Source organism: Ahaetulla prasina, chromosome 12 (genome assembly GCF_028640845.1).
Source record: "Ahaetulla prasina isolate Xishuangbanna chromosome 12, ASM2864084v1, whole genome shotgun sequence".
Lineage (NCBI taxonomy): Eukaryota > Metazoa > Chordata > Lepidosauria > Squamata > Colubridae > Ahaetulla > Ahaetulla prasina.
Window position 1 is genome coordinate 12,609,820 of NC_080550.1, and position 17,637 is coordinate 12,627,456.

At 44.6% G+C, this 17,637-nt stretch overlaps 2 protein-coding genes across 2 annotated transcripts in view; one reads left to right on the plus strand and one right to left on the minus strand.

The window, feature by feature from the left end:
• Positions 1 to 17,637, minus strand: part of SLC7A10 (solute carrier family 7 member 10) — a 40,066-nt gene that overhangs the window by 13,027 nt on the left and 9,402 nt on the right. Inside the window, exons 2-3 of the mRNA XM_058155617.1 lie at positions 5,434 to 5,638; positions 307 to 458 (exon numbers count right to left, since the gene is read on the minus strand). Coding sequence (XP_058011600.1) covers positions 307 to 458; positions 5,434 to 5,638 — 357 coding nt within the window. The remainder of the gene's footprint in view (positions 1 to 306; positions 459 to 5,433; positions 5,639 to 17,637) is intronic.
• LOC131184401 (RNA-binding Raly-like protein) overlaps positions 14,815 to 17,637 on the plus strand; it is a 55,811-nt gene continuing 52,988 nt past the window's right edge. Inside the window, exon 1 of the mRNA XM_058155615.1 lies at positions 14,815 to 15,227. The gene's annotated coding sequence lies outside the window, so the exon portion shown is untranslated. The remainder of the gene's footprint in view (positions 15,228 to 17,637) is intronic.

Sequence of the window (17,637 nt, forward strand, 5' to 3'; positions counted from 1 at the left end):
TTTGGGGCCATTTTCAGGCCATTTTTCAGACTGTTTTTGGAGCCGTTTTCAGGATGTTTTTTGGAATGTTTTCTGGGCCGTTTTTGGGCCGTTTTTGACCCAAAAACAGCCTGAAAATGGCCCCCCAAAAGGCCAAAAATGGCAAAAAAAACAGGCATGTGTGTGGGGGCCAGCTGGTCTTTGGGTTTCCGCTGCTCCGACATGCATGTGTATGCATGCATATTCCAGTTTGGGCGCTCAGTGCTGAAAAGATTCTCCATCACTGCCTTAGAAGATAAAGAAAACCAATGATGAATCCATACTTACATAAACACACCATGGAGAGGACGCGTGAAGCTTTGTAGGGTGGGATGCAATTGGGAAAGACTGGTTGTAGCACATAATTAGAAAAAGTCAATGCAATAACAGCCAGACTGGTTGGGTACATGATAAGGACCGCGCTCCATAGCAGCAGAAATCTGCAACGAATAGAAACAATTCAAGATATCTCGTTGAGACTAGACTGCTGGGCAGAACAGCATGTACGGGCCAAGTATTATAGAGAGAGATTGAGAGGAAAGGAGTAGAGGAGGATCCTGTTTCTCATTTGATTTTAACCCACTGCCTGAAGGAGAATGGCAGTCAAAACCAGGAGGCAGAGTTAAGCAAGTCAGCAGCCTAGAGCTTGGTGGGGGGGGCGTAATGTGTCTGGGTGGGCGTGGCCAACTTTCTTTTTTTTTCAATTTTTAAAAGCATTTTTTTCTACAGCCACTTCAGCCGAAGCGGTTGTAAAAATATGCTTTTAAAAGCAGCAATCCCTTGACCTCCTTTCCCTCTGCCTGCTGTTGCAATTGGATCATTTCTCTGGATAGGTTACATGCCTGCAGTTATTGATAAGAAATTCCTACATTTCCAATTGTTGCCACATTTGCTCTAATGGTCACCCGAAAAGTGGACCATGGTTAAACTATTCTTTCCATTGTCCATCGCAGGGGGAAAAAAAATCCTGCACTTCGCTTTGGGAATTTGCTATTGCAAGATTTTCTGAAATGGTATAGGGTTTCTTGCTTGGGCAGGGGGTTGGACTGGAAGATCTCCAAGGTTCCTTCTGACTCCGTTATTCTGCAGGAGCCAATCTGGGTCAGTCACCATGACCAGGGGTTTTGTCTTCCGAGCTTTTGGACTTGTGCTAAGAGCCCATCTTCACAGAATGTCTCTTTAGCAGCTAACAGAAGTTGTTGTTGTTGCTTTAATTATTATTATTATTATTATTAAATTTATTTGTCAACAACTACAAGGAGACATGGACACATGAAAACAAAATTGGCACAAAAAAAAGGATATAAATAGGCAAAACATAGCATTAACACATAGAATAATTACATATAATTGGGAACTGTAGGACAGGGACAGTAGGCATGCTGGTGCGCTTATGCACACCCCTTAGGGACCTGTTAAGAAACGTGAAAGGTCCATGGTAGACAGTTTATGGTAAAAGGTATGGGGGTTAGAGAGACTAACAACAGGATCAGGTAGAGTGTTCCAGACATTTACTTCTCTACTGCAGAAGTCATATTTCCTACAATCAAGGTTAGAGCGAATTACATTGAGTTTAAATCTATTTATATCCCTTGTGTTATTATGGTTGAAATTAAAGTACTCAGTTAGAGGTAGAATGTTTTGCTAAATAATCTTATGAACTAAGCATAGGTAGGAACGTAAACGACGTAGTTCGAGGCTATCCACACCTAAAATTTCAAGCCTGGTGGGATAGGGAATTTTATTTCGAGCAGAAGATTTCAGTACTCTTCTAGTAAAATATCTCTGGACCCTCTCTAATGTATTGATCTCTGAAACAGAGTTACGGTTCCAGGCAGGTGAGCAATATTCAAGGATAGGTCTTGCAAAGGTTTTATATGCCCTAGTTTGCAGTATAGCGTTACCAGAGAGAAAACTTCGTGAAATAAGATTGACAACTCTTAATGCCTTTTTTGCAATGATGTTACAGTGAGCTCTGGGACTTAGATCTTTAGAAATGAGTACTCCTAGGTCTTTGACAGAGTTCTCTGAGGATGGGCTCCAGAACGAGTCTGAAAGCTCCGAAGATAAATCTCTGGTCCCAGATTGTACCCTGCAAAAATCTTGGGACACATATAAAGGTAGAGGTTCCCCTCGCACATATGTGCTAGTTGTTCCTGACTCTAGGGGGCAGTACTCATCTCCATTTCAAAGCCGAAGAGCCAGCGCTGTCCGAAGACGTCTCCGTGGTCATGTGGCCAGCTAGACTCAATGCCAAAGGTGCACAGAACGCTGTTTCCTTCCCACCAAAGATGATCTCTATTTTTCTACTTGCATTTTTTACCTGCTTTCGAACTGCTAGGTTGGCAGAAGCTGGGACAAGGAACGGGAGCTCACCCCGTTACGCGGCACTAGGGATTCGAACCGCTGAACTGCCGACCTTTCGATCGACAAGCTTAGCGTCTTAAGCCACTGAGCCACCGTATCCCTGGGACACACATATTCACCTTCATTCATGTGTTATTCTGTAAAATGTGATGGTGAAAGCCAGTAACTCAGTAGGCTGTTAACAACAACAACATTAGACCTTTTCTCAGAGGATAAATCGGTTAATATTAGTGGAACTTCCTTATTCAGAGGCAAGTAACCCATGAATAATAAATAAACCACCAGGTTTTCTCATTTATTATTCCTTGAATCTGGAGCTGAGTCTCATAACGTTAACATAGTTGCCCCCAAGTTACACATTTTCTGAACTCAGTTACAAATCAAATGGAAAAGTTTTTCCCCCTTTTATTAGCGCCCATGTTTCTCTGTACCATTTCTTTCGAGTTTTGAAAAGATGATTTATATTTCTGAAGCATTTAAAAACCCTGCACAGCCCATTTAACTGGGAGAAAAACGCTTGCGCATCCCAAGAACAACTGTAGCGCTCGCTGAAAATAGATTGAGTCTTGAACTGCACGGCCCTATAAAGAAAGGCAAGATTAAGGGAATCTCCCATTTGAATTATGTTTGGCTGAAGGATGGCGTTAATTCCTCCATAAAGCTGAATTTTCGAATGCCGCAGATTTCAGTTTTTATATCTCCATTTAAAACTCTTGATTCGATCCCTTCTTTGGCTGCAAAAAACATTGATTTCCAGACAGGTCTGAGCTTTGGAATTCATCAGGTGTTGCAGGAATAAAATCTTCCTTTTTGTTGCGTCTGTCATTTAATCCCGGAGCTCGCAAGCAATTTTCCCCCAAAGGCAATCTGGCTTATTGTGCCCCTATAAATACAAGTTAGGTTCTGCTTATCTATCAGCGCAGACTTGCCCCTTCCTTCCTCCTAAAATCCAATCTTTATGCAGATGTTTTCTGCTTGTCTGCACAAAACTGGCATGCCTGACTCCGCTGTAGCAATCTTGCACAGTCCATCAGATAGCAATTCAATAAATGTTCTTCTTTTAAAAAACGGATGGCTGGGGATGCTACTGAACCATGGGCCCTAAAATAAGTTCGCTTTAAAGCTGGAGAGCTGGAGAGCCTTGATCCTGGGGTCCCTCAAAAAGTTGCTGTGAAATTGAAATTTAAGTTTGAAAGATGAGGGGAATCAGAGGTGAAACGCTACCGGTTCGGGAGAATTGGTAGCGGAGATTGGGAATCGCCGAACCAGTAGCAATTGCTGGCTGGCCACGCCCCCCCCAAACCAGTCCACGGCCCGCAGTCCTGCCATGCTTCCCTGCCTTCCACGCTGCCAAACGCATCGTCAGCGATCTATGGAAACGTCTTCCAACTCTTCAAGATCGACTTTAATAGCTCCGAGAAGCCGACAGCAAAAGTAGCAGCAGTGGGGGCAACAGGGGTATGTGTGTGTCCCTTCATGGTCCTCCATGACAGCCAGGGCTTCGCTGCCTCCTCTTTTCCTAAGAGGAGAGGTGTATGCCTCCAAGTCCTTGCAGAGGGACACACACACACACACCCCTTTCATCCCTGCTGCCACTACTTTTGCTGTAGGCTTCTCGGTGCTCTTAAAGTCGAGCTGGAAGACGTTTCCTTAGATCGCCGAATGTCAGTGATCTAAGGAAAAAAGCCGCCTCTGGTGGCTCAGCAGACTAAGTCTGTCTGTTATTAACAGCAGCTGCTTGCAATTACTGCAAGTTCAAGTCCCACCAGGCCCAAGGTTGACTCAGCCTTCCATCCTTTATAAGGTAGGTAAAATGAGAACCCAGATTGTTGGGGGGCAATAAAAGTTGACTTTGTGTATAATATACAAATGGATGAAGACTATTGCTTAACACAATGTAAGCCGTCCTGAGTCTTCGGAGAAGGGCGGGATATAAATTCAAATTTAAAAAAAAAAAAGTCTTTTTATACCTTCACCTCCCCATCCCCCCCATTTTTTCCATTTCTGTTCCTCGATTCCGCTTCTTACACCTTCTCCTCCCCATTTCCCCCTTCCCCCCCCATTTTTTCCATTTCTGTGCCTCGATTTCACTTCTTTTACCTTCTCCTCCCCATTTCCCCCTTCCCCCCCCCATTTTTCCATTTCTGTGCCTGGATTCCGCTCTGCACGAAGGCTCCAATGTTCGCTTGGGTGGCGGAGGGAAACTCAAAGCGTTGGGGGCTTCAGAAGGGCAGAATGTGCTTCAAAATGTGCAGCTCCTGGCTCTAACAGTGAGTGACGTCAAGTTGGCCACGCCCACCCGGTCACATGACCACAAGCCACGCCCATCAAGCCACGCCCACAGAACCAGTTGCAAACATTTTTGCATGTCACCCCTGAGGGGAATGGTTCAAATATCGCTGCTCCCCCTTACAGATGCTTCTACTCAGAGTAGAGGCGCGCCAGCTTTTTGCCATATTGTCAGGCACAAAGAATCAGGACTGTTAAATTGCAGTTCAGAAGATCTATTGCTCAAGCCTATACCCTAGAATCTAGCCAATTAAAGTTCAATAGTAAATTTTTTGCCAGATAAGGTCAATGGAATTCAAGAGGGGTTGGATTTGGACCGTTCGTGGGAACGTAATGACTCTAGGCTGATGATTCACTTAACCCCACCTCTTCCCAGCTCTGCCAGCTTTTCTCCTACATATTTGAAACTAATAAGAAAATCAACCAAGGACACAATATAAGACACTGCAATGTATTTATTTCATAATAACTGTGAACTGGTGTGGGTAGGGTCTTCCCTAATTTTGTTCCCATGGCAACAACCCCATGAAAGAGATTGTTTTGGGAGGAGATGTTTGAAGCAACCAGTGGGTTCCAAGGTCAAATGAGGACTCATTCCAAAGTCAGATCCTAGTTCTATATGAGAAATATTACACTTCACTGGCATGCTCTGGCTCAGACCTGCTCGGTGGGAAGAACTAATGAAATAAAATGCACGGCTGCAATTTTAAACCCTCGTGACAAAATTACTATCCACCCTTATCCTGAAGCCACACTTACCCAGCTAATCCACCGAAAATCTCAGTGACGTAGGAGTAGTCGCCTCCTGATTTGGGGATGGTAACTCCTAATTCAGCGTAACAGAGGGACCCAAGTGCTGAGATCCCACCTCCAAGTATCCATATTATGAGTGCGAGTCCCACTGACCCGGAATGCTCAAGAACTCCTTTGGGTGAAATAAAGATGCCAGAGCCAATAATGTTACCTAAAAGAGACAAAAGGTGAAAAGATATGGTTAACCTTGGCTGACCTTCAAAAATCTGGGCAGTACTTGGACAGGAGACCATCTTGGAAGGTCTTAATGGCTTCTCCATTGCAATTGAGAAAACCATAACGGATGAAGAACAGTTGCAGGAATTGGGTATGTCTCAGAGGTGGCATACAGCAGGTTCTGACCGGTAGAACCAGGAGTGGAAATTTTGAGTAGTTCGGAGAACCGGTAGTAAAAATTCTGACTGGCTCCGCCCTCATCTATTCTCTGTCTCCCAAGTCCCAGCTGATCGGGAGGAAATGGGGATTTTGCAGTAACCTTCCCCCTGGAGTGGGGTGGGAATGGAGATTTTACAGTATCCTTCCCCTGCCACGCCCACCAAGCCATGCCATGCCCACCAAGCCACACCTACAGAACCGGTAGTAAAAAAATTTGAAACCTACCATTTGTATGTCTAGTTCAGGGGTCTGCCACCTTAAACACTCAAAGAGCCATTTGGACCCGTTTCCCACGAAAACAAAACAAAACACCGGGAGCCACAAAACCTGGGTGGGCGTGGCCAACTCATCATCACTCACTTCCACCAGTCACATGACACCCCCGTAGCCATGCCTACCCAACAGGTCATTAAGGCAGAGAACCGGTTGTTAAAAAAACACTGGGAACCACAAAACCCTTTTGACATCTCTCTTCCTTCCTCCCTACCCCCATCTCCCTCTCTTTACCCCCCTCTCTCTGTATCTCTGTATCTCCCTCTCTCGCCCCATCTCTCTTTATTTGCCCTGGCTGCTTCTCCATCCCCTGCCGTTGCCCTTATCTTCTCAGGCCAGGCAAGGAGTGACTGGGAGGAGAGGGCGAGGAGGGGGAGCAGCCAGTGGTGGGATCACCTCACAGGAAGCCACAGCAGAGGGCCCAAAGAGCAGCATGCGGCTCCCGAGCCGCAGGTTGCTGACTCCCGGTCTACTTAAAAAAGGAGTAGGCGTGACGTGATAGCAGTGTTCCAATATTTGAGGGGCTGCCACCAAGAAGAGAGGGAAGGTCAACCTATTTTTCCAAAGCATCAGAGGGCAAGGCAAGAAAGAGTGGATGGAAACTAATCCAGGAGAGAAGTAACTTACAACTAAGGAGAAATTTCCTAACAGTGAGAATAATTAACCAGTGGAATGGCTTGCCTTCAGAAGTTGTGAATGGTCCAACACTGGAAGTTTTTAAAAAGAGACTTGGCAGCCACTTCTCTGGAATGGTATTGGGTCTCCTGTTTGATCAAGGGGTTGGACTTGAAGACCTCCAAGGTCCCTTCCAACTCTGTTATTCTGTTAATTCTGTGTTGCATTGTCGTCAGCACTTGAGTTTGACACCATTTCACTTCCTGATGGGATTTTGTTGGCCAAATTCACAAATAATGGCAGGCCAGATTAGTTGAAAAAAACAAACAAACCCCTAGTGGCATGTTCCACCGTCATGTGTCAAAAAGAAATAAACCCACTGCGGCTATTAACTATCAAAAGGTTGTCTGCCTCTTAGTGTAAAGTGTAACCTATTATGTTTATCTCATTTTACGGCTGCGTCTGTTCTTGGTCAGCATTTGTGCCAACAACAGCCTTCTGAAACTTGGCAAGTTCAGATGTCTTAAACATTATCCCAAGCCAATACAGGATTCTGCTCATTTGCTTGCATGCTCCATGGAAGACCCTCAATTATACGCAAGTGTTTGACTGAATTATTTCCCGTTCAGCGTGTTATGAGATGAAAACAGGATTAAGTTGGCAACCTATTCGTCTTTTAGTGGTCTTTCCAAAAACCACTTTTTCTAAACTATTTGAAGAAGAATAAACAAATATCATAGGGGACCACTAAGCCATCACTCCCTAAAACTTGAATCCATAAAACTAACATGTCTAAGAAATCAAAATGATTAAAGTAATAATTTAAAAAAAAAAACCTCAAAACCCAGAAGCATAGTTATTTAAAGACAAATTAAGCCATGGTGAGAATACCATTTAGAAATAAGCTGAGGGTTACTCATTCTTCCAATCCAAACCTCTTGAAAGCTGGATTTCCAAGTCTTGCTTAAAAGCCAGAGCTAAGCAATGAAACCTCTTTGGGGCCACCATGGAAAAGACCCTGTCCATAACGCCCATAAATAGATTTGGGTAAGAGATGTTACCTTTCAAGTTCATAAAAATATAAGGTATAGGTAAAGGTTCCCCCACACATGCGTGCTAATCATTTCTGGCTCTAGGGGGCGGTGCTCATCTCTGTTTCAAAGCCGAAGAGCCAGCGCTGTCCGAAGACGTCTCCGTGGTCATGTGGCCGGCATGACTCAATGCCAAAGGCGCACGGAACGCTGTTACCTTCCCACCAAAGGTGGTCCCTATTTTTCTACTTGCATTTTTTACCTGCTTTTGAACTGCTCAGTTGGCAGAAGCTGGAACAAGTAACGGGAGCTCACTCCATTGTGCGGCGCTAGGGATTCGAACCGCTGAACTGCCGACCTTTCTGATCGACAAGCTCAGCGTCTTAGCCACTGAGCCACATAAAAATATAGGTGACCCATTGTCTGTGAAGTACAATTGGTAGCCATTGCAAATGACCGATAATCACTGATGCTTTTTGAAGGGCGATCCCAGGACAGCAATAAATAAGAAAATACTGAACATAATAAACTATTCCTCCTGTCCCTTTGGAGGACAAAACAATCTACAATCAGAAATACATCAGGGAGAGCATAGAAAAAGGTATTCTAAAGGGAATTTTAATCTTGTAGCTAAATGACTTCTTTGGCAAAGACTTTAGACCCGGCCAAAGGAGAGTCTAATTAACATGCAGAAGAACTTTCTCAAAGGAAGACAGTCACCTTGGTCAGAATGCTAAACTAGCCTGAGAAAACCTGACATTTCCAGAGCGTAGGGCAAGGGCAGCAATGCGAAATAAGTGGGATTCTGAAAACAGAAACAAGAGATGGACCAACTGGTTCGGATGTTTCTTTTTTAAGGTCATGGGTTATGTAAGGAAGATGCTAAGGAAGCTTGAGAAGGCTTGGCTAACCCAACGTTGTTGTTTTTTTAGTAAGGTAAAGGTAAAGGTTCCCCTCGCACATACATGCTAGTTGTTGCCAACTCTAGGGGGTGGTGCTCATCTCCGTTTCAAAGCCGAAGAGCCAGCGCTGCCCAAAGATGTCTCCGTGGTCATGTGGCCAGCATGACTCAACGCCAAAGGCGCACGGAATGCTGTGACCTTCCCACTAAAGGTGGTCCCTATTTTTTCTACTTGCATTTTTTACATGCTTTCAAACTGCTAGGTTGGCAGAAGCTGGGACAAGTAACGGGAGCTCACCCCGTTATGCAGCACTAGGGATTCGAACCACTGAACTCCCGACCTTTCGATAGACAAGCTCAACGTCCTAGTCCCTGAGCCACCGCAACCCTTTTTTTAAGTAAAAACATATTATTGTTGAAGTGAAGTAAAAACAAATAGGAAATCTCTTTTTCTAATTTTATTCGTAACCTCTTTGTGGCCCCGAGGGTAGCAACTCCTAATTGAAGGGGGGGAAATTCAGCAGAGACTCACTCAACAGAAGAAAGTCAAATGGCAAAGATAGGAAGAAGATAAGCAGAAAAATTATGATGATTCTGAGCATTTGCAATGAAAACATGACACGTTCACGATCTTTCATGTAAATTCTCTCATTTGTCATGTCAAAGGAATCAAGCATCTTTGACCATCTTGTAGTGGCTTGTTGACTTGGTTTCATTAACCATGGTTATTGTTGTGACCCAGGCCCAAGTAGGTATTATTAGATGCAATCAGTTCAAAAACAAACAGACTTTGTTAGAACAGCTGAGAATTAACTCATTCTCAGCGTCGTCCAAACTAAATCAAAACAAATTCTTCATAACACAAGTCTTCAGTCTTATCACCAACCTTGGTCTAATTAGGCGAACTGCCAAAGGCTTTTCTTGGCAAAAGTTCAGAAGCAGAAGACGCCGACAAGAAATAAATGCAGCAAGACGAGGAGCAAGTCTATCACCGTTGTTTTCTGACAAAGAGCCCAAACGCCGTTGCTGGTCTTTTAAGCCTTATGGGAGGGGCCAATCATCTCCCGAGTCGTCCTCTTTGCTTTAGCTGCTCTTGCATTCTGGCAGCTCTTCTCATGTGTGCACTAGGAACAGGCTCCTCCTGTTCGTCTGCCTCGCTACTGTCAGCCTTTGGAGGCTCCGGAGTCCACACATCACTCCCAGATGGCCCTGGCCCCATCTCTGCCTCCGACGCAGAGCCCTCATCCGGGCCTTCCCCAGCCTCTAGGACTGGCCCATGTTCTTCCTCAACCTCATCACTGTCCGACTCTGTTGCCAGCTCCACAGGCTGCTGGGAGACCACAACAGTTTTTGAAGAAGCCACACTTGGTTTACATGCTAAGCCATTTATCATGGGTAGCCACAAAGAATCTGTGCTATGGCTTAGCAGGATGAATGGCTGTTTTACAATGAAAAGGTTAGCATTTTCTTGAGGAACTTCAAGTTGATCAATGAAGCTTTTGAACAACAGCAAGGAGACCCATACTCCATATGAAACAGAGATAGTTGTTTTTTTTTAATAGAATTTTTATTGGCCAAGTGTGATTGGACACACAAGGAATTTGTCTTGGTGCATATGCTCTCAGTGTACATAAAAGAAAAGATACGTTCATCAAGGTACAACATTTACAACACAATTGATGGTCAATATATCAATATAAATCATAAGGATTGCCAGCAACAAGTTATAGTCATACAGTCATAAGTGGAAAGAGATTGGTGATGGGAACTATGAAACGATTAATAGTAGTGCAGATTCAGTAAATAGTCTGACATTGTTGATGGAATTATTTGTTTAGCAGAGTGATGGCCTTCGGGAAAAAACTGTTCTTGTGTCTAGTTGTTCTGGTGTGCAGTGCTCTATAGCGTCGTTTTGAGGGTAGGAGTTGAAACAGTTTATGTCCAGGATGCGAGGGATCTGCAAATATTTTCACGGCCCCCTTCTTGATTCGTGCAGTATACAGGTCCTCAATGGAAGGCAGGTTGGTAGCAATTATTTCTTCTGCAGTTCTAATTATCTTCTGAAGTCTGTGTCTGTCTTGTTGGGTTGCAGAACCGAACCAGACAGTTATAGAGGTGCAAATGACAGACTCAATAATTCCTCTGTAGAACTGAATCAGCAGCTCCTTGGGCAGTTTGAGCTTACTGAGTTGAGGCTAAGTTTGCATCTTCTAAATAAGATTCATTGATTATGTGCCATCAAGATGGTGTCAACTATTACCAGCCATAAATAAGCCTAAATATAATTCCTAGGAAAATAGAACCTAATGTTTGTTATGGCTTGATGTTGACAAAAGTTTAGTTGACATAAGCTGCTAAGCTAGCATCCAAAATCATAGTATGATTGGAGTTTGTAAACTATGCTTGTCCTAAGCCACTCTTTGCCATGATAAACCATAGGTCCATCTTAAATATTCAAGAATTTTGAGCAGGCAAGAAATGTGTCAGACATTATAAAAGCCTATATAGCCGTGATGGCGAACCTATGGCACAAGAAGCCATATCTGTGGGCACGCGAGCATTGCCCTAGTTCAGCTACAGCCCGCATTTGTGCACTGGCCAGCTGCTTTTCAGGCCTTGCGGTCCCACCGGAAGTCAAGAAACGGGCCGTTTCCGGTCTCCAGAGGGCCTCCAGGGGGATGGGGAAGGCCACTTTCGCCCTCCCCAGGCTCCAAGAAAGTCTCTGGAGCCTGAGGAGGGTGAAAAATGGTCCTACCAAGCCCGACTGGTAACCTTTTTGCCATTGTGTGCCAAAAGAGGGGGGAACTCGATGGGGTTGCATGCGCATGCAGGGGTCACATGTGCATGCATGGAGGGAGGGACGCTGGGGAGACATTGAATTATGGGTGTGGGCACACACGCATGTGGGCCCCCCCTCTGCTCCTCCCATTTTTGGCACACAACAGCAAAAAGGTTAACCATCACTGCTATATAGCTTTAGACACATTTGTTCATGTGTTTTAACCAGAATTTAACTTTGTATCCCCAACAGTCTCCGTTGCTGAGGATCACCGACCAAACAAGCAAAAATAAAGCAAAAATCTTTTCTTTGCTCAAAAATACTTCGCTAACGTTCTCCAAAGCCAGGATGGGTGAAGAATTGGGGTAGAATTGGCAAACACAGCAGTTGGACATATTTGATCTTAAAGAAAGCCCTGTTTGTTCCCAACGATTTTGAGAAATTCCACTGTAAATCATTCCAGACCCGGTCATTCATCTGACAGCATGACCCTCTGTAACACTGCCAAGATGAAGAAGACCTTAGATGATCTCCCACAGAATGCCTGATTGTCCAATAGAGGATAGCCACTTATCCACATAAATACAAGATGGTTCAGCGAGTGATACCTGGTTGGGGAAAAGAGAACATAAGCAGCTGGAGTTTAGTGGTTCTCATGTTCTTTGTTTCTCATGTTCTTTAGAAGGCCAGATCCTGAAGATGAAACTGAAATACTTTGGCCCACCTAATGAGAAGGAAGGACTCACTGGAGAAGAGCCTAATGCTGGGAAAGATTGAAGGCAAAAGAAGAAGGGGACGACAGAGAACGAGGTGGCTGGATGGAGTCACTGAAGCAGTCGGCGTGAGCTTAAATGGACTCCAGAGGATGGTAGAGGACAGGAAGGCCTAGAAGAACGTTGTCCATGAGGTCACAATGGGTCGGATATGACTTCGCAACTAACAACAACAAAACCTCTTTTTGAATTTAACAATGTGAAGGCCCCACTTCGTTTACAGGAAGGAGGAGCACGTATCTTCTTGAGTACAGTCTTAATTTTAACTTATCTTCTGTCCATTTTGCTCCTACACAGTTCTTAAATAACTCCTTCCTTTTGCTAAAGGTCCTCGTCCATGCTTCTGTCAGAAACACGTATGTTCTGTTATGTGTGTTTTAAGTTTCTTCCGAACCCTCTGCCTTTTCTTCTTTCTGACATCCTGCTGCTCACATCTTGCCAACGTTGGGTGATGCGACTTGCATTTTATTAGGAGGCTTTTTAACACAAAAATGTTGCACAGCTAGTTAAGGCGGGATACAGTCTGGACGGTTATGCAAGGGAGTTTCTTGAGTTCAAATGGGAAAAGCAAATCACCAAGTCAGGTCTGGAAAACCAAAATAGGATCACTTTCAGCAAGTCACAAATGAGAGTGAATAAATCTATTGTCCACATCTCCCCCACCCTTTTTTAAAAAAATCAAATCAGTGGTAATCTCCTTGGAATCTATCCTTCCCTTTTTAATTATTTTGCCATTTATTTTAAAGCTTTATCTTACATCTTATCTTTTATCTTACAAAAAAAAACCTCATGATGTAAATACTGGGAAAAGAAACATGACTACACAAAACAGAATCCTTCCTCCAGAGTGTTTTTAAAATTATTGAAACTAAAATGTAAAGGTTCCCCTCGCATATATGTGCTAGTTGTTCCTGATTCTAGGGGGCGGTGCTCATCTCTGTTTCAAAGCTGAAGAGCCAGCGCTGTCCGATGACGTCTCCATGATCATGTGGCCGGCATGACTAAATGCCAAAGGTGCACGGAACGCTGTTGTCTTCCCACCAAAGGTGGTCCCTATTTTTCTACTTGTATTTTTTTACGTGCTTTCGAACTGCTAGGTTGGCAGAAGCTAAGACAAGGAACGGGAGCTCATCCCGTTACGCGGTGCTAGGGATTTGAATCGCTGAACTGCCGACCTTTTGATCGACAAGCTCAGCATCTTAGCCACTGAGCCACCACCTCTTACCCAATTGCCTAATTCCTGCTAAAAATGAATTGAGAAACAGATGTCTGAAGTTTCTCTCTTTATTAGCTGATGTGGGAATTTGCTCAGCGTCTTAGCCACTGAGCCAACTAGCAAGGTATGAAACAGAAGATTGTAAGTCATCCCCCCCCCAAAAAAAAATAGAACAATATTGTTTAGCTTCTGGAAAATTACCAATCATGAACTGAAACGTTACTCAGAAGACTTCTATGCTTGCTAAATGGTAAACTAATCATCATCATATATTTTTTTAAAAAGAATCAACATAAGTTAGAGGATCTGTAACTACATGCTTGAGCTGGAAGGAAATAGAGCAGAGAAGACCTATGAAACCTGGGGAGTGGTAGGACAAGTTTAAAGTTCTCAAAATGTTGCATGACAGCTCCTAGCATCCTTCACTAGGGACTGCTGAGAGTTGCAAGCCAGTATCATCTAAAAGATAGGGACACGATGGCTCAGGGGCTAGGACGTTGAGCTTGTCGATTGAAAGGTCGGCAGCTCAGCGGTTCGAATCTCTGGTGCTGCCGTGTAACGGGGTGAGCTCCTGTTACTTGTCCCAGCTTCTGCCAACCTAGCAGTTTCGAAAGCACGTAAAAATGCAAGTAGAAAAAATAGGGACCACCTTTGGTGAGAAGGTAACAGTGTTCCGTGTGCCTTTGGTGTTGGCCACATGACCACGGAGACGTTTTCGGACAGCGCTGGCTCTTTGGCTTTGAAACCGGAGATGTGCACTGCCCCCTAGAGTTGGCAACGACTAGCACATATGTGCGAGGGAAACCTTTACCTTTACCTTTTATCATCTAAAAGAATGCTGGTTTGCCACTCCTGGTTTATGCTAAAGATGTGTTGCCTCTTTTGGCTCAACAGCCTCATGTAATATTGCAGAATATGGTGATGGTGAATTTGGGCAGGAGAAAACAGCTGTGGAAGGGAGAAGAAAGAGATGTCAGGGTTCCAAGAAACACCCCCACCGAAGTGACACTCCAAGGCAATAACTTCCTCAAAGTTCCACTTTATTAGAGATGTCATGTTGGCACATCTGGGAAAACCCGAATCTGAAGGTTTCCAGGTTTTCCCCACCCCGTGGAAAGTTCACAACCCTGCTCCACACCCACAAGTTCATCACATGGTCTGTTGTGGTCTGCCAGCAGCCTGCGGAGCTGGCAATGGAGTTGGACAGTGATGAGGCTGAGGAAGAACATGGGCCAGTCCTGGAGGCTGGGGAAGGCTCGGATGAGGGCTCTGCGTCAGAGGCAGAGATGGGGTCGGGGCCATCTGGGAGTGACGTGTGGACTCCGGAGCCTCCAAAGGCTGACAGTAGTGAGGCTGTGAAAATTGGACCATAAGGAAGGCTGAGCACCAAAGAATTGAGGCCTTTGAACTCTGGTGCTGGAGAAGAGTCCTGCGAGTCCGTTGGACTGCAAGGCGATCAAACCAGTCAATCCTAGAAGAGATCAACCCTGACTGCTCTTTAGAAGGCCAGGTCCTGAAGAGGAAACTCAAATACTTTGGCCACCTAATAAAAAGGAAGGACTCACTGGAGAAGAGCCTAATGCTGGGAAAGATTGAGGGGAAAAGAAGAACGGGACGACAGAGAACGAGGTGGCTGGATGGAGTCACTGAAGCTGTCGGTGTGAGCTTAAATGGACTTCAGGGATGGTAGAAGACAGGAAGGCCTGGAGGAACGTTGTCCATGGGGTCATAATGGGTCAGACACGACTTCGCAACTAACAACAACGATGCAAAAGAGGTAAGGCTGCACCTTGCTTTTTTGGGGTGATGGGTAGTAGTAAAGGGAGCTACAAGTCAGACTTAACTCCTGGATATGTCTTTGCAATTTTTTTTTTTTACAAGATTTCAGAAGTGGTTTTTTATTGCCTTCTTCCTAGAGTGGAGCGAGATAACAGCCCAAAATCATCCAGTTGGGTTTGTCCCTAAAGTGGAACTAGAATTCACAGTCTCCCAGTTGCTAGCCTAAGAAGTTCTAGTCATTATAAGAGCAAAGATGGGAAAACAATTAGTGCCGATAAAAGAGAATATTTGTAGCCCAGGATTAAACTGTGGTCTCCTTGATGGTCTCTGAACTTGGTGGTGTTCTTGCAGACGTTACATTACCCAGTTAGGCAACATCAGTGAACTGATGATGTTACCTACTGTGGTAATGAAGCGTCTGCAGGAAAACTATAAAGCTTAGAGACCACCACAAATTAGTACCTTCAAAAGCAATCCCTCAAAATGTTTCCGCAGCACTTCTTCCTCTATACCCGCTTCATTCCCCACAAAAACACCCTTCTCCCAAAGACCTCAGGTCAGAAATTGTAAAATTCTTGGCTTAACATACAGATCTGCTTTATGCTCTGATTTCTGAAAGTTCAAGTCCGACCTTCCAGCACTGAGCTAGAAAGCCAAAATACTGCCAGCTGCTGCTGTGCTTTTCAACCCACGTGGGCAACATGAGATTAATTAGTCTTAAGTCCAAATTTATTAATTTCCTCCAAGGCCTCACCCAGAGCAAACTGGCCTTGATTCCTTCCAGTTGCAGTGGCATTTGAGGGCACTCTAAAGAGTTCTTTCCAAGTTCTTACTTTTTTTTTGTTTTGTTTTATAGGGCACCTAACCCTGTAATCTGTACGATCTGTAATGAGGCAGGGGGAAATCGTATTTCCTAACTGGAATTTTTGTACCAAATATGTTCATCTACAGCAGGGGTCTCCAACCTTAGTAACTTTAAGGCTTGTGGACTTCAACTCCCAGAGTTCCTCAGCCAGCAATTCTGGGAGTTGAAGTCCACAAACCTTAAAGTTACTAAGGTTGGAGACCCCTGATCTACAGCACAAACAAGCTGTTCCCACAAGAAGCCAAAGTGCTTAAGCCTGCTAGGTTATGAGCAAGATGATGTCTGCGCGTTCACACAAGACGCATCACCCCTTTTCTAACTATAAGAACAGTGGTGGATCGCAAGAACTGATAGTAAAACCGGCGGGAGGCTCCGTCCACTGACCAGGACATCATCAGGAAGCGTGCGTGTGAACCGACTGCGCCAGAGATGGGTTTCAGCAGGTTCGGACCAGTTCTGGAGAACCAGTCGTGGAAATTTTGAGTAGTTTGGAGAACCGGTAAATACCACCTCTGACTGGCTCCGTCCCCATCTATTCTCTGCCTCCCATGCTGATCAGGAGGAAATGGGGATTTTACAGTATCCTTCCCCTGGAGTGGGGTGGGAATGGAGATTTTACAGTATCCTTCCCCTGCCACACCCACCAAGCCATGCCACGCCCACTAAGCCACCCACACCCACAGAACCGGTAGTAAATTTTTTTTTGAAACCCACCACTGTAGAGCGCGCGCGCTTCCGTTGCGAACCAGTAGTAAACGTTAAGTAGAACCCACGCCTGAATAAGAAAGTCAGACCTTGAAATGTGCAGTTCTTTTACGAATAGACTTCATGTTGGCTAGGAATTTGGAGTTGAAAGGTGACTTTCTTTTACAGCCCTGGTTTGGGATGACGGTGGTGTCAGCCCTGAAGATCCAAAGTCAAAGATGTCTTCCAGGACCTTCATAAGGAGTGTTACTTGGAACCCTGACAGGTGGTGGCATTGCCAATAAATCCCTGGGCATGGCTGGAAGTATAGGTAGTCCTCGGCTTACGACCACAAATTGAGCCCAACATTTCTGTCGCTACGTGAAACATTTGTTAAGTGAGTTTTGCTGCACTTTACAATCCTTTCTTGCCACCGTTGTTAAGTGGATTCACTGTAGTTGTTAAATTAGTCAAACTGTTATTAAGGGAATCTAGCTTCCCCTTTGACTTTGCTTGTCAGAAGTCGCAAAAGGGAATCACATGACCTTGAGACACACAGCAATGGTCACAAATACGAGTCAATTGCCTAACATCTGGATTTTGAAAAAAAAACGTGACCACAAGGGATGCTACAAAAAGTGAGAAAAATCACTTTTTTTCCAATGCTGTTGTGACTTTGAAGGGTCATTAAACAAACTGTTATAAGTTAAGGACGGCCTGTATGTGATTCTGCCGAGCGATTAAGGACCTGGATCAGTGGTGAAATTGGAACCGGTTTACTACCAGTCTGCTGGTTGCGCATACGCGCTGGGTGCACACATGCGCAATGCGCACCATGCACTAAATGTGAGGTGCGTGT